Source organism: Phaseolus vulgaris, chromosome 7 (genome assembly GCF_051622355.1).
Source record: "Phaseolus vulgaris cultivar YP4 chromosome 7, ASM5162235v1, whole genome shotgun sequence".
NCBI classification, from domain to species: Eukaryota; Viridiplantae; Streptophyta; class Magnoliopsida; order Fabales; family Fabaceae; genus Phaseolus; species Phaseolus vulgaris.
In genome coordinates this window covers 57,447,890-57,471,653 of record NC_143504.1, presented here as the reverse complement: position 1 = coordinate 57,471,653, position 23,764 = coordinate 57,447,890, and the positions used below count along the sequence as shown (strand labels likewise).

At 32.5% G+C, this 23,764-nt stretch overlaps 3 protein-coding genes across 7 annotated transcripts; all 3 read left to right on the top strand.

Annotated features, from left to right (window-relative positions):
* Nucleotides 1-408: 408 nt before the first annotated feature.
* LOC137830602 (transcription factor bHLH48) lies at nt 409-8,241 on the top strand. Of its 2 annotated transcripts, XM_068638048.1 has the most exons (8): nt 409-1,407; nt 1,495-1,626; nt 1,789-1,854; nt 3,851-3,919; nt 4,554-4,625; nt 5,461-5,671; nt 7,208-7,293; nt 7,799-8,241. In XM_068638048.1, the coding sequence occupies exons 1-7, from the start codon at nt 961-963 to the stop codon at nt 7,243-7,245; spliced, it is 1,035 nt and encodes a 344-aa protein (XP_068494149.1). In that variant the 5' UTR covers nt 409-960; the 3' UTR covers nt 7,246-7,293; nt 7,799-8,241. The 2 variants fall into 2 exon arrangements, with proteins under 2 accessions (XP_068494149.1, XP_068494148.1); XM_068638047.1 differs by lacking the exon at nt 7,208-7,293.
* Nucleotides 8,242-13,223: 4,982 nt separating this feature from the next.
* Nucleotides 13,224-16,858, top strand: LOC137830601 (Pentatricopeptide repeat (PPR) superfamily protein). 4 transcript variants are annotated; one of them, XM_090304229.1, is made up of 5 exons: nt 13,288-13,741; nt 14,088-15,908; nt 16,000-16,050; nt 16,136-16,262; nt 16,409-16,858. In XM_090304229.1, exon 2 carries the CDS (start codon nt 14,234-14,236, stop codon nt 15,530-15,532), a length of 1,299 nt encoding a protein of 432 aa, XP_090160355.1. In that variant the 5' UTR covers nt 13,288-13,741; nt 14,088-14,233; the 3' UTR covers nt 15,533-15,908; nt 16,000-16,050; nt 16,136-16,262; nt 16,409-16,858. The 4 variants fall into 4 exon arrangements, with proteins under 4 accessions (XP_090160354.1, XP_068494144.1, XP_090160353.1 ...); XM_090304227.1 differs by having other exon boundaries at nt 13,259-13,741; nt 14,088-16,050; nt 16,409-16,802; XM_090304228.1 differs by lacking the exon at nt 16,409-16,858 and having other exon boundaries at nt 13,224-13,741; nt 14,088-16,050; nt 16,136-16,397.
* Nucleotides 16,859-19,162: 2,304 nt separating this feature from the next.
* Nucleotides 19,163-19,939, top strand: LOC137830600 (uncharacterized). The gene has a single exon (XM_068638042.2). It carries the CDS (start codon nt 19,347-19,349, stop codon nt 19,701-19,703), a length of 357 nt encoding a protein of 118 aa, XP_068494143.1. The 5' UTR covers nt 19,163-19,346; the 3' UTR covers nt 19,704-19,939.
* Nucleotides 19,940-23,764: the final 3,825 nt, after the last annotated feature.

The following is a 23,764-nucleotide window of genomic DNA, read 5'->3' as shown; positions in this document are numbered from 1 at the left end:
TTCACATAATTTTAATTTATAAAATAAATTCTGTATTTTTATTAAGATAATTATAATTATAGATTTTTATTTTGTTATTGTACAAGTTCATTGTTCTGTTTGATATTACAAATTAATCTTCCAATTGACATAAAAAGTTTAATTTAAAAATTTTAGATACTAATAAAACAATTTTTAAATATAAACTCAATTTAAAATACTTAAATTTTTTAAAAAATTATATAATTTAGTTTTTAATTTTCCATGTAAGGAAAGATGGTACAAAGTAACATACATGTCAAATAAAATTAAATATCAAGAATTCAATTCTTTTTTTTTTTAATATTCAACAATTTTTTGATAAGAAATTAATTAAAACTACCTAAGTTTATGAATCACTTGAAACTAATTAAGCCTTAAACTTAATTCTTTTAAATAAAATATATTTTTTCTATTACATTATTTATATAATTTATACATTTACATTATCCTTTCTTTATTTTAATTTGAAGAAAAGGATGGTTAGTTTGGTTGAAGTTGATCGGGTTGGGAAGTGGAGTGAGACATTTGTGAGTCTGTATAATACGATAGACGAAGAAGTGCGATTCTGAGAACCCCGTATTCAAGATTTCTGTTCCGTTACAACCGTAGGAAAATACCCGTATAACTGTGCGTAGTGGAACGAGGTTGCTTTCGTAATACTTGAAATGGCGCAGAAGCAATCTCCCAGACACAATCAGAGAAACACACACAAGAACTGAGAGAGAAAAGAGAGAAAAAAAAGAAGAGCATTGACCGCCATTAAAAACCACTTCCCTTTATATATCACTCCCAAACACATTCTCTTCATTTTCTCTTCTCTTTTTCTCTTTCTCGCTTTATTCTTTCTCTCCGCTACAAAAAACTCTGCACAACTTCAAAACCAGAAAACTCTGCAGTTCCTGTCCGGTTCGGTGCGGTCCGGTTCGGTTCAATTGGATCATGGAGCAAACCACGCTTGAAGCCATTCAGTTCAACGAGGAAATCCAAGGCATCATAGCTCCGGCGCCGGAAACCGCAAGTTCCTTCACCGCACTGCTGGAGCTCCCGCCGACGCAGGCCGTCGAGCTCCTCCACTCGCCGGACCGAGCCGGGAAGCCACCGCGCCATAATCCGAAACCCTACCCGTTGACCTCATTTGCCTCCGCCTCCGCCGCCAACCTGACCTTCCCGTCAAACGCCGCGCTGATCGAACGCGCCGCCAGGTTCTCCATCTTCGCCGGAGAGAATTCTAACTCGAACTCGAACTCGAACTCGCCGGAGGTTAAGCGAGAGCTGCCGGAGACCGATTCCAACCCGAGTTCGACTCAGGGCGGCGGCTCCGCCTCCGATCCCACCCTGGAGAACAAGGATGAGAAGGGCCTGAAGAGGAAGGAGCGAGAGAAGAAGGTATACCTCGTAATTTTCAATCGTAACCGGAGTTAGGGTTTCTGTTTTTGGTATTTTTGCGAAATTCAATGATTCTGTGAAACGCAGGTTAAGGCGTCGTCGAAGAAGAGCAAGAGCGTAGTCGCTGACGAGAGTTCCGGCGACGGCGAGAAGCTTCCGTATGTTCACGTTCGAGTTCGTCGAGGTCAAGCCACTGATAGCCATAGCTTAGCAGAAAGGGTAAGCTATTTAATTAACCAGTGATTAATTATTTTAATCACAGTTATTTATAAGAAAAAAGGGGAGTGGAATAATGTTATTATGTCAAAAAAGTTAAGTTGAATATATATATTTTTAAATAGTAGTACTTTTTACATTTTCTTTTGTTTAACTGTGTTGTAGGCTAGGAGAGAGAAGATAAATGCTCGAATGAAGCTTTTGCAAGAGCTGGTCCCGGGTTGCAACAAGGTTGGTCCTTTTTCTTCTTTTTTTAGGGTTTAGTTTAACACTTGATTATAGAGTTCATTAACCGCGATTTGTTCAACTTTCATGATTATGCCATGATTATCTGTCTGATTTGTCTCCTAAAAGTGCAATTATGTCCGGGGATTATGGGGTTTTGTAAACTGGTTTGTGTCATTGTCACCTTTTCACCTAAAAAAAGTGTATGCTTTTGTATCAAGAAAAGTGCTCACTCCCACTGGGTGTGTCAACACGGCATTTTCGTAACCTTCTCTCTCTGCTGTTGCTTTTTGAATTGGGTTGTATCGTACTTAACAAGACTGTTTCAAGGTTAACTCCGTCATTCCAATCTTGTTCCTCTGTTTAAGAATTATTTGGATAATTTTTTAGTAAGTATTTATAATACACTAGTACAATGAAGAAGGTCTATATTTCTAACTTTTTTCTACAGCAAGGTTTTCTTATAATTTCAAATTAGTTTATGCAAAATTTAAAATCAATTTTGTTAAATGAAAAAAAATAGTTTCTATCAATTAGCTTTGTATATAACTTACAGAATATTTTCTTTTCTTTTATTGTGTATGTTTACGAAAAATGTTTTGTTGGTAGGCTATGAAAAATCTTAATAACAAAATTTAATATTTTTTAACACATTCTCGTTTCCAAATTTTGTTGAAATTTACTTAAGATTGGAAAATTTAGTGGGACTTATTTTTTACGTCAAAGAGAGTTACTCTTGATTTTTGTAGTTTCTTTTAATAAACTTTAATTAATAGTAAATGATGTTCTAGAAAGATTGTATTTGACTGCGTTGTTAACCCTCTTAAGTGCATATTGAGAAATCTGTGTTTGGTTTCTCATTAAAGAAACTCCCAAATCATGATTTTGGCAAGCAGTAGTTTAGATTATCCACTGAAATTAAAACACATTTGCGAGGAGTTTGTGGCAGGTTCAAGCCTTTTCTCCATCCTTAACCGGTTTTGTTCCACTAACAAGTTTTTGACTCTGGTTTTTGGACGTCAGTGAAAGAATGAACTGTACAAAAAGCGACATCAAGAAAAGAATGTTACATAAAAGTAATATAGCGATTCTTCGTTTTATTTAGCCATAAATTAGTCGTTGTTTTTTTGAAAAGGACAAACAAAAATATGCGTCACGGTTTGTTCAGGACAATTAAGGAAATCCTCCCTCGTCCCTTTCTCCAGCCAGAAGGCTTAGTGAAGAGACAGAAGGGTGGGCGTGTGGGGCGAAAATGGGGGGCATATTTTAGCTGGACTCTGCCTTTAACGATTTGAAGACACATAGGTGGGTGTATTGAAACTAGTGTGCATGGGTCCCCTCAGCCATTGCAATATTAATCCTTCAGACGGTGACGGTTCCATCTTCTCTAGGAGTTTGGTATCCATCAATCGTTTATGGGATGGCTGAAATAGGGTGAAAAAAGAAAGCATTCCTTTTGCAGTGCATCTACCAAACGGATAAACCTAACTGGCTTTGAACTTTGTACATTATCAAAATTATGGCCGCCTAACCTTAATCTAGATACACACCTCAACATTTATCTCTTACACTTTTCAATTGCACCCGTCTGTGTTCAGCTAATAAGAAAAAATTATGCCTGATTGATTTGGAAAAAATATTTTTGTTTTTATGAAAACATAATAACACAAGTATAACCTTATAAGTACGTTGTTTCCTCCTATTAGAAAATTGTACAATGAACAGCAAAAACAACAAAAGTCTTGTTTCGGACAAATCTTTAATTTTATATTTTTAAAATTAAAACAAAATGGTACCTTTGTAATTATTTATGAAGAAATAAAAAATTGTAAAATATTTTCTCAAACCACCATGGACCTATTTATGTTTATTTTAGAGGCCTTAATAGTTGGCCACTGTTCTGAATTTTTAATGCATTTAGATTGTGTTTAATTTATCTAGAAACAGTTAATCTAGTAAGTCAGATATAGCTGAAGCTGACATGATAATGTTTGCTTTACAGATATCAGGAACAGCATTGGTTCTGGATAAAATCATCAACCATGTACAATCTCTACAGCATGAAGTGGAGGTCAGACTTTCATATCATTGACACTCTAGGAAGTTTTGACAAACAATGAGAAAAATAAAGTTATTAGAAGTAATCTGATTCTTAATATTACTGTGGATAGTGCGTACAAACATTTTAAAAAAGTGGCTGGTTTTGCTTTCTCCCCAGTCTTTATCTGATCCTTCAAAATTGACATGTAGCCCAATAAAAAGCTACCGTGAGTTTTTGGAATATGGCAGTCATCAGAACAAATAAAACATTGCTTGCCTATAAGCATTAAAGCATCATGGTTCTATTATTTTGTACTATATGTCATTATAAGCTTCGACCTTCTTTTAAGAACATGGAATTGGAATTCATCTAATTATGGAACTTTTGCCTATCTAATGTGGACTAGAGACTTGAAAATGGATACCCTTAGAATTGTGCATTGCTTGGTTTATGTATATATGCGCAGAAGTTATAAAATGATAAAATTGTTTTTCTGTAATGAGAATTTATCGAAGTAAGTTTGTGCTGAAAGGGAACTGCAATTATGAAGATATCTAAACATTGAGAAGATTTAACAGAATCTTTCTATTGGAATACAATGCTGTAATATGAGGAATTTTCGTCAACATGATGTTGTTCTTATTGATTTACGTTCTCTTTCCAGATATTATCAATGAAACTGGCAGCAGTAAATCCAGTAATTGATTTCAACCTTGACAGCTTATTGGCTACCGAAGTAAGTATAATATTTTTTCCTTTTGTCTTTGCTGGGAGTCATCTGAAGTACATGGGTTATGGGTCCTCTCATTTACACGATAGATCATGTATAAATCCTGTACCATCTTTCTCCTAATGATTATTAGATAGATCCCACCTACTTATTGTCTGCCAAGGGGGAGATATCACATGAGAGAATCCACTCCCTTTGAAAATGATTTTTTTCTGGCTTGATTCTAAAACATTTATCATCACCTTCTGGAGTAGATATCAGTCATAGATTTATTGGAAAATGGGCATTTGTGCAGTATTAAGAAGTCTGATGTAATTTTAGACTATTCTCTCAAACACTTAAATTTCCACATCGATCAGGGATAGATCAAAATTTTACTGCTGGCCTATCAGTTGTGTTTTGCTTTGTTTATATATTTCCCAAAACACTGGAGTGGTGAACTTGAAAATGGGGACAGTGAAAGAGAGGCCTCGTAGTCAGTTACTGTCATTCATTCATTCTGTAGGATGTTCTTGCAGACCAACCATAAAACTGTAGACTCTTAACATGAATTAACGATGTGCACACATAGATTCTAGCCCTTGATCGTCTATCCTATCATAACTAGTATTTATAAATTCTCTGGTTCGTTGGAATTGAAGTCGTCACATCTCCATCCATCAAGGTCTGGGGTTATATAGATTTGAAAATAAGTGTTTTGATGAGTTCAGTTGGATCTGGTATATGCTCTATAGGGTGTTTTATTATTGCATGAAGCAAAGAGTCAGTTCAGCATTTTCAATTGATTTTCAGATTTTATCTTAATTTCCTTCTGCTTATAAATGTTGTCGGTAACTTGTAGGGAGTGTCTCCAATGGACTGTAACTTCCCTCCCACAGTTGCACCCGCCGTCTGGCCAGAAATCCCGCAGAATGCAAACAGACAACAATATCAGCAACCGTGGCAGTTCGATGCATTCCACCACCAGGCCATTTGGGGCAGGGAAGAAGACAACACTAATTTCATGACTCCAGAAAACTCACTCTTGAGTTATGACTCATCGGCAAATTCAGGTACATCAGACTTAAGCTTCTATATCGCACCCTTTTCTCCCAAAAGACCCATTCAACAGAAATTTGCATTTAATTGCATCATGGTTCTTACTTCAATTGGCACTCGGCTTCAGAAATAAACTACAACTAGGATGTTAACCCTTTTATAATAATTAGTACATTATACTAAAAAATTTAAAGAAATATGTAAACAATATTGGTATATTAGCGAAAAATAATTTTTGGTTGAAAAATAATTTTACTACTGTTATTGAAATTCCTGTTGATATCGGTTAAAAAAATAATTCTCTCAATATTAATTGAGAAAATTCTAACTAAACGTTGATTGAAAAGTAGATCTGAGCTACATTTTTGACATAAGTGAAAAAAAAATTAATTGAAAATAATCTCAAGAGACATAAAAAGGAAAATTGTGCTTCACATAAGTAAAACTAGCCATTGATGATACTGAAATAAGTTTGAAAGACAAAAAAGTAAAATTCTTTGTTTGTAAGTCGGCCAATTACCCTCAAATAACATCTTTTACATAACATTTCAAATTTTTTTTTTTTAAATCCTAATATTATAAGAATAGATATTCACATATTTGTTAATGGAAAGGATATAACTTCGAACTCATTTGAATGCTCACGAGTTTAGTTATTGATTTTCAAATTAATTTTCAAATAAGATGTGTTCCAAAAGTAAAAGTGAAATATTTTTTTTTTCTATTTTGAAACAATTTCACTTTTATTTTAATGACAAAAAAGATTTATCAATTTTGTTTTAGTATATAGAAAACATATTTTTCTACTTCGAACACTGATTTTCTCACTACTACCTCCATATGCACCACTGTCATCGCTATTGTAACTTTACCTACTATCATTAGTTTCATCATCATCCACACTTTTTCACTTTTTCATTTTAATCATTATTGACATATTACCATTTTAAACCATTGATGTTACTATTGTTATTATAATTATCATTGTCGTTACTACTACTATAATGGACACCTTCACCATTGTCATTGTGTTACCACTGATATGCTACTAGCCCCTACAAGTAATCTTATTGCAGTAGTCATTATCATTTTGTTATTACCACCACAACAAGACTAACACTTTCATCATTTAACCACAATGGTTGTTGTCACTACATACCTATACTATTGTAGTTTTCGACATCAACACCATACAAACATATTTTTAACCAAATAAGATTTTTTTAAACTGATTTAATATGAATCTATAAACTAAAAATTGAAAGTTTAAAAACTAAAAACCATCCAACGCTAAAAAAAAATTTAAAAGCTGAAGACTGGTTGTAGGTTTTAAAAAAAATTAAACTCAACTAAAAACCATCCAACGCCAAAAATCTTTTTAAAAGCTGAAAACTGGTTGTAGGTTTTAAAAATCTTTAAACTCACAACTAAAAACCATCAAACGAGTCTCAATGATGCCCTTGTGTGGTGTGTGTTTGTCTCTGTAGAGAGAGAATCCTCTCAATTATGATTTCACAACTTGCATTTGGATCTTGAATTGCTTTTAATAGGGGCAAATGAGTTGGGAAACCACACAAGGAACAATTAAGAACTCTATTTCATGGTACGAGGCCTTGATTGAGCACTCTAGTGTCAGGTAAAATAAATAAGAAATTTTATTTCTTCATTCAATGAGTAATTTAAGGGTAACAATTTTCTAACAGAATGCACAACAGGCTTAAAATTATAATGAATGTGCTATTAAAAACAATAGGTTGTTGATTAATTAATAATTTTAGTTAATTATAAAATAAGAAATGTTTTAGAAAATTAAAATTCTAAAGTAATAGAACAGACGTTGGAATAATACTCATGACGACATATTATCATTGTAACTCAGATTTTACATATTATAAATAGATAAATGATAGATGGGAGCTGTCTATATTTTCTAGGGAACATATTGATGGTGTAAAGAATAAATGAATCATAAATAACTCAAACCACGTTAAATTCTCATAAAAATGTTATAAATTGCTCTAAAGGAATTAGTTTGCATATATAACAACAAAGTTGTTATTGAATTTTGATGGCAATCGGCAATTTTATCCTGGCAAGTTACATTTGAATCTGAATTTAACAACTTAAAATTTGTGATACAGTATCTCTGCATTCAAATCAGTTGAAGATGGAGCTCTGAAGGGGTACAGAGGTGGTGGCACCAGTAGCAACTAGTGTATATAACAAATATAGTATTAGCAAATTAGCCGTGATTTGAGCAGCCTCAACATTCAGCAGGTTTTCCTTGTCTTCTATTTTGTCAGAGTCAGTTGGAAACCTGGAATTTATTCAGCCAGCAAGGAAGAAGAATTAAGCTATTTTTATAATATATTAGTATAACTATGTATACTAACTACAGGGGTCATTCAATCCATGAAGTGATTGATTGATTCAGATTGTAAAATCATTGACTGGACTATTAGTGAGCTATCATAGAAGTTTGTTGCTCTGTTCATTGAATGCTACCTAGATGGTTTGCTTCTTTTTCATCATTTTTCTGAACAAAAACTACTCTAATTTTTAATGCCAATCAGTATTTTATTTATTTTGCTTTTTTTTATATTTTTTTTCATTTCTACCACCAAGAAATAAATATTGTTATCTTGGCGTGCAGTACCACACTAGCAATACCTATCGGTCTTTTTTTTTTAGATTTCAATTAGAAAATTGAGTTGAGTTTAATTGAAGTTGATTAAATAGACGTACTGTAACTTTTAATTTAACTGGAATTTGAGATAAATTTTGCTTCTACGTGGATGTGAAGAAAATTTCTGAAGATGTTGACATAGAAGATGAAGGTTAGTTTGAGATTTCAACTAAAATCCAAACACACTTTTATGCGTTTTACCAGATTGACTTGGCTAACAATGGACTGATGTGAATTTCTGCTGTTCAAATTGGTTCCCGTAGGTTAAAATAAATAGATCATGGTGATGTGCTCTGTATTAACTTATGGATTATTTCTATTTCAGCCGCAAGCTTTTCAGGTGCAAGTAATTACAATTTATTTTTATTGGCCTTTCTCAATGTTAATATTTACTTCTGCATCCAATTAGAGATGATAAATTAAAATTAAGGAGGATGTAGCATAAACTGATCTATTTTTAATTTTCTGGTTTTCCATGTTCTTCTATGATGCTATCCTACTCTAAAAGTGAGACATGAGATAAGAGGAACTAAATCATGTTTCTCCCATGATTCCGTCTCCTTTCCTCGTTCTTGAGCATTAGCCTTCTTCTTCTAGGTTCAGTGCCAGAATTGTGTGGTGTTACGCTGTCTTGTGATCTAAACTATCATGCGGGGAGATGGATCCTTGAAAGATTCTTCCAGCTTCCTATGACCATTTTAGAGTGGTGCACAGTTTTATTAAAGATGACTCTGTTTCAACTATGATACTCTATTCTTAGAAATATACAGATAGAAATGACATTCCTAGGCATTTTAAGAATGTTTAGATAATAACTAAACCTGTTGGCAATCGTTGAGATATTTCCAGAAATAATTAAAAATGTGTATGGTTTTGATTATTTTTTCCCTGGGAATAGGTGTTATAGTAACCAAAGGAAACTTGTTGCAGTCTGGAGTATATGGTCACCCTCATTATGGTGGCAGGGAAGATGATGAGTGGATGGATTCATGAATGATTTTGGCAGCTCATTTTAGACATTTAATCTTTTAAGGTGCAGACTCTGAAGCCTCTGGAGTTTGACAACCTTGCATGCCTGCATATGTCATAGCAGAATTAGGTTCCACACTTAAAGCTATATACACATTTTTTCCATACAGTGCCAAAACAGAGGAAGGATTATGTTTAACATAGCCACCATATCGTTCGCAGCAAAAGCTTATATTATACCCTGAAGCCTCTTTTTATCGTAAAGCCCAAAAGAGTAGCTCAGACTTATGTACCTACCAAAACTATTCAGTCTTGAAATTTCTTACTAAGAAGATAGACGAAGATTGAGACTTATTGAAGAGATTGTAAAGTCTTTGGTGAATGCTCTTTCAAATTTTTACAATTTTTCATGTCTCTACACCGGTATTCATCATCCATAGAATATATTCAAACCAAAATAATGAAAAAGAAGATTCACAAATGAAGATGCAAGCAAAGATTACATCATAGACACAATGTAAAAGGCATTTTGGTTGGTTACCACACCTAAGACAAATAGCATGAGCATTGCTTGATAAATGCTGATGAAATCTAAAGCATTTTGATGACCTCAACGTCCAACTTGCAACAGCAGCTCTAACCAAACTATAACATGGCCTTCTCTGGAACATTCCAATTCCATATAAGCAATACCAAATTTATTAAGGACGTGTTTGGCTACAAACTAAAAATGCTTGAGATGTTAGTTGCCACAGCACCATAACATTGAACTAGCAGCAGCTAGTGTGAGATGTTAGTTGCCACACCAAACAGCAGAAGGACAAATTGCCATTTCCCACTCCATCCTGTAACAATGACTAGCTTCTAATGGATCTTTGTTCAAATAAAACAAACCCAAATTAATAAGGAAATAAATATTGTTATATAGCATTTTTTTTTGTTTACATGAATAATTTCTCTAATCATTGAAAATGAATAGAAGAAGACATTGCATGCATACAACATATCACATGTGATTTGATATAATAGTCTTCTAATGGTTGCAACTTGTATGACAAAATGTTTGCACCAACAATTGTAATATATTTTTTTCCTTATTTTGTGGATGTGTTAAAAAACACCTAGTGTGTGTGTGTTTTTTTTTTTCATTCCATGCTTGCATTGAATGGTTCAATTTGTGAAAAACAGTTGATTGTAATTAGTCATTATGGTAATTGAAACTTTTTTTTTAGCATTTGAAATTGTTGAAAATGAGGCAAAAGAAACATTGATGTGATTATTGCAATTGTTGAGCCCCACAAGATAATCCATAGAGAAACAATTATATTATTAGCATTACAATCTAAAAAAATTGGATGAAAGCACACTGCATCTAATTTTAAAAATTTCAAAAGATCTGAAATGAAGAAACAATTTATTAACATAAGTGCTAATAATATTACAAAAATGAATTCAAAATGTATGATGGAAGTAAGAGGTACGAGGATATGATAATTAATCTCATCAAATGCATGAACACATTAGTACCTTCCAGAGATAAATATCTTATTGAAAGTTAACAAAGATCAAACATATGTCATATTCAAAGGTGTAATGGAAAAAAAAATATGTTTAATGTTAAGAGTTGGTTTCAACATCAATGTTATACATAGTTAAATTAAGCATATGTCATTTGCAAAGTCCGGTAGTTTTTCTGAGGGTGAAGGTGTGCACTGCTTAGTCATAAAAACTGGGTTTTCTGATGATGTTTTGCTGACATCTCTGCTTGACTTTTATGCCAAATGTGGGAGATTGGAAACTTTCAGTTCAACTGTTTAGTGAAATCCATTCTAAAAGTAAGATCACTTGGGGTGCTATGATGTCAGGTTTCATTCAGAATGGCTCTTTTATGGGGGCCATAGTTTTATTCCAACAAATGCAAGCTGAAGAGGCCTTAGCCATAATAGTGAAAATGGTAATTCTACCTGATAGCAGGATCTGGAGGGCTCTTCTGGCAGCTTCCAGAGTTTATGGAAATAAAAAATTCGGAGAATATGCAGCACAAAGACTTTTGGAACTAGAACCAGACAATGCTGGATATTATACTCTGTTGAGTAATATAAAAGCAAGTGTTGGAAGATGGGACGAGGTTGAAAAACTGAGGAGAGTCATGAGTGTAAGAGATCTCAAGAAGAAATTGACGGAGTGGAAGTAACACACAATCACGAATCAACTGCAGAAAATAAACAACACAAGATTTAACGTGGTTCGGTTGCCAACTACAATCTACATCCACACGGGCAACTATTAGGTTTTCATTTCTGTCTTGTTGCACACCAATTACAAGTACAATAATTTCTTTAAATAGAAATTATAAAAGGGACACAATGATTAAGCTCATTCACTAAACATGGTATCTAGTCAGTCCAACTCAATTGGTCATGACTTTATATCTAACAATCTCTCATTTGAAGCCACAGAACAATGTTCACCTGCGCTTCAACTGTGTACAATGATTAACCTCACTAACTAAACATGGTGTCTAGTCAGCCCAATACAATTAGTCTTGACTTCATATTCAACAGAAACCAAGGTGGAGCTGCATTGAGGTAACTGATTCATCCACGGATTTGTTTCTGGTGATAAATCACACCCTTCACACCCTGAAGCAGAGGAGATTTATGAGGCATTGGGTAGATTGAGTATAGTGACACAGGATTTAGGGTGAGATGTTAAAACAGTTGAAAAGGGTGTTTAAACGAACTTTTTGGCTCATAGAAGCTACATTCAAACTATTCCCAGACAAAGCAAAGCTAAGTCTCAGTGGAAAAAAAATTATCTGTCAATTGGCAGAACACTTGGGAAAGGGACAAAAAAGAATCACATGAGGAAGGGAAATGGATATGCAACAAACTAACTGTGGCATTGTATAAATAAGTTTACCATCCATTCATAAGAATTAATTATATTTTCTTTATTCAGTAGTTACTAGCAATATATTGTATTTAAAGATAAGTATGGACCAATAATTTAAGTATGGTAGAGTTTCCCATTGAACAAAAATGATAAAGATAAACAAAGAAAATCCACGTTCATAATGTATTAAAGTTTTGAATTAGAATTAGTGTTTTATTAATCTTATGTGCATTTCTATTATGTTAAATTTGATATATATTATAATAATTCAAAATTATTTATTTCTTTAACCTAAACTATGATCGAAAAGTTGTGAATTTGCATTTAAACTTTGTAATAAATATTGAAAAAAATATCATTTGTTTATTTATGTTTAACTTAAAGTAGTAATATATATTATTATATCATTAAAATAAGGGGGGAATTTTTTGGAGTGTTAAAGTATATTTTTGTGAAAAGAATAATTTAACCAAATAGTTAATTAAAACAATTTTTTTTCTGTTTTAAACTCAATTGTTTTGGTGCAAGTCTATGAGGCTCAGACACTTCTCTTCTCTTAAATGGCGTGTCGAACACACGTATCGGTGTCGACACTCGTATGACACTTATCGGTGAAAAAATGTTCAATTTAAAAAATATTTGTTGGATTTTTTAAAATTTTTGCACGATTCTAACACAATTTTAAAAGGTATAAATATAATAATTTTCTAAAAACTCAAATTTATTGTATAAATTTTTATTATGATTATAAAAATAAGAAACAAATTCTTTTAAACCAGTCATGAAAAATATTTTTCTGCTCCCAAAAAAATCTGAAACATACTTTTGTACATGAATATGAATATTTATTTTCAATTTATATAATTCAAAATTATATAATATATAGATTCGTGTTCCCGTATCCTACATTTTAAAAATTATACGTATCTTTTTGTTCGTATCAATGTCTGTATCCGTATATTTGAGTGTCTGTATCCGTATATTTGCTAGGTAGTGTTTTTTTTCCTAAGAGATTCATGATTACATGAATTTCTTCCCTTTGATTGATATTGTTGTACTTTGGTTTCCATTGCCACCTTTGAAAACCTTCAACCTTTTCATTCTCTCCTAGTTGTTTCCGAAGCATGCTTCGCTCGAAACATGCCTTGTCTTCCACACACAAAGCTTTATTCCAACACTTGCGTTTTTTTTCTTTGCCTTCAAACTCCCACCACGTTCTCAGCACTCATAACTGTGACACCCAACTACGAGAGGCCCTTCTACAAATGGCCCTTCGTGGCCATGACATGAACTTCCAATACTACAACACGCTCTTAAACGAGTGTGTGAACAAAAGGGCTTTCAGAGAAGGGCAGAGAGTGCATGCCCACATGATCAAAACTAACTATCTTCCCTGTGTGTTCCTCTGGACAAGGCTGATCGTATTCTATGTCAAGTGCGAATCTTTAACAAATGCTCGCAACCTGTTTGATGAAATGCCGGAGCGGAACGTGGTGTCGTGGACGGCTATGATCTCGGCTTATTCTCAGAGAGGGTATGCTTCTCAAGCCTTGAGCCTTTTTGTGCAGATGCTAAGATCAGGTACTCTTGGCTTGCTTGTACTTTGTACAAGTTCATATATGAGAGTGGTGTAATGGAAGGAACTAATATAGATTTCTGAATGCTTCATTATGTTTTGGTTTTATGTAGGAGAAGATGTGTTGTCACTTGTTAGGCCCAAGTTGTAAACTAAGATTCATAAAACGAGGAATTTATTGAGTTAAGGAGAAATTAGAAGATGGGATGTTGTTTTAGTTAGTGAATTGGGTTGAGACTTTTGTTGCGGGTTACCTTTGTGTCAATGGTTTTTCTATGTTGACGGTAGCTATGCCTTTTTGCAGGTACAGAACCTAATGAGTTCACTTTTGCTACCGTGCTTACTTCATGTATAAGTTCTTCGGGTTTTGTCTTAGGGAGGCAAATCCACTCTCTTATCGTAAAATTAAATTACGAAGCACATGTTTATGTTGGAAGCTCACTCCTTGATATGTACGCCAAAGATGGTAAAATTCATGAAGCTCGAGGCATATTTGAATGCTTGCCTGAAAGAGATGTAGTTTCTTGTACTGCCATAATCTCTGGATATGCTCAACTGGGCCTGGATCAAGAGGCGTTGGAACTATTTTGCCAGTTTCAAGAGGAAGGAATGCAATCAAATTATGTTACTTATACTAGTGTTTTAACTGCACTTTCTGGGCTTGCTGCTCTAGATCATGGAAAACAAGTGCACAATCATCTTCTTCGGTCTGAAGTTCCATCGTTTGTGGTTCTTCAAAACTCTTTGATTGACATGTACTCAAAATGTGGAAACCTCACTTACGCAAGAAGGATATTTGATACCATGCATGAGAGAACAGTTATCTCTTGGAATGCGATGCTAGTTGGGTATAGCAAACATGGAGAGGGAAGAGAAGTACTCCAACTTTTCAATTTAATGAGAGATGAAAACAAAGTCAAACCTGACAGTGTCACAGTTTTGGCTGTGTTATCTGGTTGCAGTCATGCGGGACTGGAAGATAAGGGAATGGATATTTTTTATGATATGACCGGTGGGAAAATTGGTGTTGAGCCAGACACCAAGCACTACGGGTGTGTTGTTGATTTGCTTGGTCGTGCTGGTCGAGTAGAAGAAGCTTTTGAGTTCATCAGGAAGTTGCCTTTCGAACCATCGGCTGCTATATGGGGTTGCCTTTTAGGTGCTTGCAATGTTCACTTAAATGTTGACATTGGTGAATTTGTGGGTCATCGGCTTCTAGAAATTGAGCCTGAAAATGCTGGCAATTATGTTATTCTATCTAATCTGTATGCTTCAGCAGGAAGATGGGAAGAAGTAAGATCACTAAGGGACCTGATGTTGAAGAAGACTGTAAGAAAAGAACCTGGAAGAAGCTGGATTGAGCTTGATCAAATACTTCACACGTTCCATGCTGGTGATTGTTCCCATCCCAGAAGAAAAGAAGTATCTGCAAAAGTGCAGGAGTTATCAGTCAGGTTTAAAGAAGCTGGCTATGTTCCTGATTTGAGTTGTGTTTTACATGATGTGGATGAGGAGCAGAAGGAGAAGATACTTCTAAGTCACAGTGAAAAGTTGGCTTTATGTTTTGGTCTAATTGCCTCTCCTGAAAGTGTGCCAATCCGTGTAATAAAAAACCTTCGTATTTGCGTTGATTGTCATAACTTTGCTAAGTATATCTCAAAGATTTATGGAAGAGAAGTATCTTTGAGGGATAAAAACCGGTTTCATCGAATTGTTGGAGGAAAATGTTCCTGTGGAGATTACTGGTGAGAAGATATTGATAGAGTAACCGATGAACCTCTAAGGTGCTCAAAAAAGGGTCTTGGACTTCAGTCTTCAATCTATCTTGATACTGAAATTGGCTCACAATTTAAATGCAATTCCATCAAGAAGAGGGAGAACAAAATAAGATTGGTTTTGACTGACAAGGATTGATATTGTTTGGATTTAGTAACTTATGAGTGGAATGTAATTTTAAGAGGAATCAACACGGTATACGTTAAAATGCTTCCTTTGGATACTTTAGTACAGAGGAACTAAAATGTTCAACATTTTTTTTGGTGCTTCTCTCCCCAAAAATCAGGGAAACTAAAATTGCATCTACGAAGGAGGAATTTTGGAAATTCCTTGCTTTTCTTCTCTCCCTGTTAGCACCAATATCCTCGACCTTGCATGTTCCTTTCTCCACAATGCTCATGGCTTCACCTTTATAGCTGATACCTCTTTCATCTATGCAGGGCCTTACTCGTTATTCTCTTGGCCAATTACTCATTTAAAATTTACTCCAGGTATTCTTATCTGTTCTTGATTTCCTTGGTTTCTGTTTTCAATTTTTAAATCTTATATTTTCTTTTTTTGGTTATTTTCTTGTAGGTTTTTGTTCAAAAGCGGCTGAAACTGCTGTTGTCACGAGCTTTTACTTCATATGATTTTCTAATCTGCATCAGAATCAGATTTTAATCAAATTCGAAAATTCATTAAGATTTATAGAGCCTTCTGGGTATTTGCTTTTATTGATTATGCTCCTTATTTGCAGCACATTGATGTCCTTTTTATGACCAAACTACACCTTTAAATTAGTACTTCTATGATTCAATTTGAATCAGAGTAATAAAAGTCTTTCTTCTTTGTCGCATATGGTGTCAGATTTTCATGCTCTAGACCCTGTCCTCTCCAAAGGTGAAAGGGATCGGTACCAGTTCAGTTTAGACTCTTCAGCCATAGAAAATGTGGAGCCTCAGAATCAAGTTTGATCTATACCCTTCCACAGAACCAGAATCTCTTGATAATAAGTTTAACAGTAAAACACAACAGAAAATATTGAAGATTTACTTTATATCTAAATTATATACATAAAAAAAAATAAAGAATAACATATTTAAATAGTATTAAGATTCTTCAATGATGTGAAGGTTCTACCCATGTCAATACCTGGTTTACTTTTATAACACAAAGAAGAAATCAACTTCCTTCAATCAGAAGCCACAATATGTTTTTGTGAACTATTTTGAATATAACTTCATTTCTTATGTTCTGTTGCTATCATTTGTCAGTTTCAAACAAGTTTCTTAACCAAAATATTTTTTTGGATTTTCACTTTTATATCCTTTATATTTTGAGTGCTAGCAAATAATATAATCATATTTCACTTGTAACTAGACATTAAATTCTCTAATTTAATAATAAAATATTAATTTATTTTTGAAGAATCAAAATTAAGTTTTTAATATATAAATCAAGGTAGGTATTAACAATGCTTCTCAACATCCAAATAGCATGAAGTACCATGAAGTATTATTCTACTCTAAAAAATATTAGAAATATAATACAATATGTTCTTCTCATCATTTACTACTAACTCTAGAGTATAATATAAATGTCAATCTTTAATAAATTAACTTATCATTAATGACTTTTTTTTTAAAAAAAATAAAAGCTTTCATGTTAGGTATCACTGTGCCACTTAAGATCTCAGCTAGGCTGACACCTTAAGTAACAACAATCATTTATCATCACATGAAAAAAAAATATTATTAAACAAAAGAAAAAAAAAATACAAAAATACGGGAGGACTAGACCAAAACTCATATGTTAACAAAAACGATACATAGGTAGACTATACCTATTCATAAAGAATTCTAAGAACAGACAAGGTGGAAACCTATTATACCAAAGAAAAGGTTCTCTATGAAAAAATCTTAAATTAGCCAACTTATCAGCACACGCATTTCCTTCACGAAAAATATGAGTAACTGTAAACCTAATTTTCCTACAGTAATTAAGACAAGCATTTCATTGATTACGAAGCATCCAAAGAACATTTGTCCTAACAATAAACGCAGCACAAACCAAAGCAGAATCACATTCCAGCTAGATATTAGTAAGCCCCATCTTTTGAGTTTCCTCCATAGCATGTATAACCCCATAAAACTCAGCAACCAGAGCAGTCTGAACTTCAAGAAACCTAGAAAAAGCTCCAATAAATTCCCCCATACTCCCACGAAAAATACCTCCGCAAGTAGCAAGACCAGGATATCCCCTAGCAGCCCCATCAGTGTTAATTTTTACCCAGCCTGGTGAAGGAAACTCCCATCTAACAGGAAGAGGACGTAGAACTTTACCAGTACGAGTGTTAATACAAAAAAACTTTAGCATATTGAAATCAAACATATCATTCTTCATTGAAGCTTTAGACGAATTACCCACTAGACAAGTTAAGTCTTTAATAACCAAAATAGCCCTAGAAACCTCAATCTTATCCTGAAAACGAACATAATTCCTCATACGCCATATCATCCAAATAGAAAAAGTTATCACAGCTAGCTTAATTAATTTAAGCAACGGACTACTATCACTCTTAATAAAAGAAAGAAAGATCATCCTTATTAGAGAAATGATAAGTAGGAAAAATGTGTTGAACCCAATTCCAAATACGCAAAGCATTAGCACATTCAAAAAATAACTTATCATTAATTACTTGATAAAATTATATTTCTTTTTTTATTCATCTTACTCCTACCAAAATTTCAGAACTGTTTAAATATATCCAATATAATTCTACTAGTATTTTTTAGCATTATGTGCATATAATTAAAATATATAACAAATAACATGTTCCATAATCATAGGTCAAATGAAATAATTCTTTTTTTTCTTTAAGAATATTATAAGGTACAAAATTTCATTTGAGTCAATTCAATTATAAATTTATAGATATAATAAATTTATATGTATCTATTATTTAATATATAATAATAATAGAAATAAAAAATATGAGTACTGACTATTATTTAAATATTATAGATATTTATATAATAAATTTGTATGTATTTATTATCTAATATATGATAATAATAAAAATAAAAAATACATGCGCACGCTCTCGGTCTGTGTTTTCACTATAAATATTAATTCTGTTCATATAAATATTTTCTTGATTTTTCATCCCACAAAATTTAAAATAACTTAACTTTCCTTTTTTGAAAATTTTAAATCCTTGTTCCTAATATTTATTTAAAGATAGATGAATAATATTTATTTTATAATTTTTTTTTAGGTAAAACAAGTTTATATTATATTACGGAACTAATACATAATATTTTTTTAATATTTTATTCAATATATAAGTATTAACTAATGTCATACAATACTAAAGATTAAAAATGATAATTTTGAATTTTAAGGAGACAAAAAAAAAACATAAGGAACAAATCAAAACTTACTCAAATAAGTTATTATTTAAAATAAAATATTTGTTTTAATTTAAACAGACAGATTTATTATCTTATTTTATTCTAACTTGTATATTTGAAAATACTGTTATCTTAAAATTCAACATATAATTTTTATCTTATTTTCACACTATAAATAGATAGAGAGAGTATGATGAATGCTGTGTAAAGGGCTGAAAACTGAAGGCCCAATTGAAAGTAGTTGGGTTCAAAAATCGAAATCCAAATAAAGGAAACAAAAAACAAAAGCCTGAAAATTCTTAGTCTCTCTCTCTCTCTTTCTCTTTGTGTGACCAATTGCAGTTGAGGTCTCACTCACTCTCCCTTGCGAGAGATCAAAACCACCCAACCCGATGCCGCTTCCGACGCCATTCGCCACCGCCTCCGCCACGCTCCGCCGGCGGATCCTCCAGTCCCTTCGAACCCGCGGCGGCGCGGAATCTGGGCCCAGCAGGTGGACGAGCCCGGGCCACGAGGAGCATCCCAAGGGGTACCTCTTCAACCGGACTCCCCTGCCCCCGGGCCAGTCCCGCAAGTGGGAAGACTGGGAACTGCCATGCTACATCACCAGCTTCCTCACCATCGTGATCCTGGGTGTTGGGCTCAACGCCAAGCCCGATTTGACCATCGAAACGTGGGCCCACGAGAAGGCCCTTGAGCGCCTCAAGATCGAGAACGCCCTTGCCGCCAATAACGACTCCTCCGAATGAATCTGCATCTGTTCCTTCCATCCATGCATCCTACACTCGCTGTTGCTAGCTTTTGTTTAAAGCCATAAATAGGGTTTTCGCTGTAATAAGGGTATAACAAATCTCGGAATTTTTCAATTCCTTGATTGCTCTTAATTTTTAATTTTCTTCTGCGTTTTTCAGTTTTGCATTGTCATGAGATTGTTGACTCGCTTCCTGTTATTATCGAATGTGGATAAAACGTGGTTCTTGCGTTACATTGTGGTTTCAATGTTTCCTTTTTCTGTTTAATTATAGAATATTCTTTTAGCTGAATGATGCGTGTTTTTGTTATCTGGATTTGGTTGTCATCCGTGAGGAGGAGCTATTTGAATTGAACCTAGAATTTGTCTCAATTTTGTGGATTTGGGAAATTGAATTGCATCCGTTTGACTGTAGATTCGGGTATTGTAAGTTAACCTTGGATTGGATTTTTTTAATGTTTGCTTGAATTTGAAATTGTTGATTGATTTTGTCCTGGTTCAAAAATTGTTTGGAAAGTAGTTGTAGCATGTGTGAAATTGAAATTTAGATTCATTCTAGTGTTGCATACAACAGAGAGAACTAACGGGTTGGGTCTAGCAGGAGGGATTCGTCTCTCCACACTGACAAATAGGGTTCGAACACTTTTTTGCAGAAGGGATTGATCTCTTTCATCCTGTGACCAACATAAAGTTTGAAATCCTACTAGGAGATTCACATTTAGTGTCTGACATTATTTCAAACAGCAGTTTTGCCTTTGGGAAAAATGTCTGTGGGAAAGCAAATGAAGTAACTGAAAACGTACTGATTTATCTTAGTTCAAATAATCATGAAATAGTGGAAATGCCTAATTATTGGTTTTGGATATAGATGCATATTCTTGAATTGGTTCTACAAGAACTTCAAAGGTTGGCAGTGGTTCTAATTAGGAGTAGTTTATGCTTTTGTGCACAAGGCTTTCATTATTCTTTATCAGGTTTGGGTTTGTCTCCATTGTCTACCCGTATTTTATGTTACTCTCTTGGATTAAGTGAGCAAATGTATAAAATGAGAAAGTAGAGTATGTTTACTGTTCATTTGATCTAAAGTTGTTTGTTAATATTACCTGTTTATTGTCAGTGGATCCATCCTTGGACACATTTATTCACTTTAAAGGAGTGGGTCAATCCTAATTTTGAATTCTATGCTGAAGTTTCAGTTTGTATGTTTTCTACCTTTATAGTATCAAGCAGTTTGTAGATTTGCACAAGTTAATTTTATATTGTTGTGTTTCATTTCATATCACTGTCACTGAGCCCATAGTAAACTATAATACTATAGTTGGAATGTTGTCTAATTTACTCAGCACTTTATGATGATCAATTCTTTAGATGTAGGGAGCAAATTATTCTCCTATGCTTAGTCCTATGGCACTTGATCTTCAAAACTTACATAGGGTAAGTTTGGTACTGGGATTGTGGCAGTTCCTCTGAGTGTGATCAATGAGTGAGGGTATTATTGAGAGGTAGAATAGTACATATATCAAAATCTTTGTCAGTCTTTCAATTAGGTCCAGTTTTTATCTTACTTTATCACCTCATCCTACTTCTCTGATGTAAACTAGTTCCCACTTTGATCAATATTGCTTTGTTTATTTAGATGCATCTGATCACTGAGTGTACCTTTACAAAAAGCTTGTTTTTTTCCTTAGGTGGCCTATTTTCATATCAAATTTTACTATCTGTTTTTTCTACTATCTGTGATATTCAATTTTTTTATCTGTGCTTTCTTTCTGAAAAGTGATCAGTTGTTTCATGTAAGGCATTTGAGCAAATTTTCACGCAGAACTGCTTATTGGTGAAACAATGAGATAAGAGAGAGAGAAAAATAATGAATATAAATGTGGTGTATGCATTGAGCAAGTATTCATATTTGAGCTTGCTGATTTCTGGCATGTGAAAACTTATCAGACACTCACATTACAGCAAAATATAATAGTATCCGATTCAATGAATTCAAGAAAACCCGTGATATTCATATATAAATAAATAATATAAATACAATTTAGTATGTAATAATATGCTTCGATAAAATATAAATATATTAGAAGAAGGTTGATTTGAAATTATATAAAATAAATATAGTTTGTTAGTAAAATAAAAAATATAGCATCAATAAAAAGGTTAAAGTTAAAACACTACGGTTAAGTTGAACTCTGTTTAGTTTTATAATACTATAATATTACTTTAGTAATAATGCAATTAAGATAAAAAATATAAAACATTATTATAACAAATATATGTTGGCTGTGTAAAACAAAGAATTTGTCAAAGAAGAGGATAAGTAGGGTAGGGGTGGGGTGGGGGTTGTTGATTTTGTCAATTTTATTAAATTGTTGATAATAAGATAAATTAAGTACATTAGACAATAATTACAAAAAAACAACAAGGATTCAAGATGATAAGAGAAATACTAAACACAAGAACAACAAAAAAATTATATGAGGACTTTTCTTCCCGAATATACATCCATTTTGATTTTTTCACTCAAAATTTGATTAAAATTGCAATAGTATATATGCAATTATAAAAAAAAAAAAATCAAAAACACTTTTTAAAATATTCTTCAAAAAGTTCTACACTAGTTAAAGAAATAATTCAATTACCCAAAAAATATCATCTCAAATGTAATATATTTATAATGTGATCATCCTTTTTAACGAATCTTGAGTACTTTTTTCTCAATCAAAATATAAATGTATAACATTCTTAAAATATTTTTTTTCAAGAAATAACAAAACTCTTTTTTTTGGAAAGTATAGAATGACATCAAATAAAAAAAATTGTTTAAAGAGTTTTGAGTGTATTTTGATATAAAATTTTAGGACGGTTACTCTTATAGAACAATTAAAATGCTTTATGAAAAAATATGTTATTTGGATAATAAATTTTGAAAGAAATTGAAATTTTAGAATTTCATTAGAGTAATTTAGATTAGATATGTAGCATAGATATGGATACTAACACGGAGATAGTATAATTTCTAAAATGTAAGACACGGATCTATATATTGTATAATTTTGAATTATATAAATTGAAAAAAAATATTTATGTGTAAATATATCTTTCAGATTCTTTTGAGACCAGGTAAGATATTTTTCATGACTGGTTCAAAAAAATTTGTTCCTTATTTTTATAATCATAATAAAAATTTATATAAAAAAATTGAGTTTTTAGAAAATTATTGTATTTATACCTTTTAAAATTGTGTTAAAATCTGCTCGAATTTTTAAAAATCCAATAAATATTTTTTGAATTGAATACTTAACCGATAAGTGTCCTAAAAGTGTCGTACGAGTGTGACACCAATATTTGTGTCCGGATATGTCATTTTAAGAGAAGTGTCTGAGACTCATAAATTAATTTTTTGATAACTTCAAATCTTACTAGGAATTTAAAATTTTGTTAAATTTAATTATTTTTCTTTTTGGCTCAATTTTATTTAAGGCGTCACCAACTTAACTAAGATACCTGATATGATTACTCTGTTTATATGAGTTATTTTGTGACTTCAATTGCTATAATTTTTGTTTATTAGTGCAGATAGGATTTTCTTAGCCGATGTTTGAGAAACTATTTTTCCACAAATATAAATTACAAATTTTAAATTTTCAGTTATGATTATTATTATTTTTTTCAATGTTTGTAATGATTAACCCATGTTATTTTTTATGAATAATTTATTAGAATTTTTCTAATGTTAATTAGAAAAACTTTCAACCAATTGTTTTGTATAAATGTCAATTTAGTCGAAATTGAAAAACCAAAGTTAGTCATAATTAAAATATTTTATTCAATTTTTTTTATCATCAATTATTTTTTATCAATAATTTATTAGAATTTGTTCTAATATTAATTGAAAAACTTTAAATCAACATTAATTATGATAGTTCTGTACAGTGAATTTTTTAGTCCCACTTATAAAAATATTAGAAATAATTAAAATGTTTTATTTAAACAAAAAATTAAAACTTAAAAAAAAATTATTTAAATAAAATATTTAAAAAGTAAAACGATTTAAAC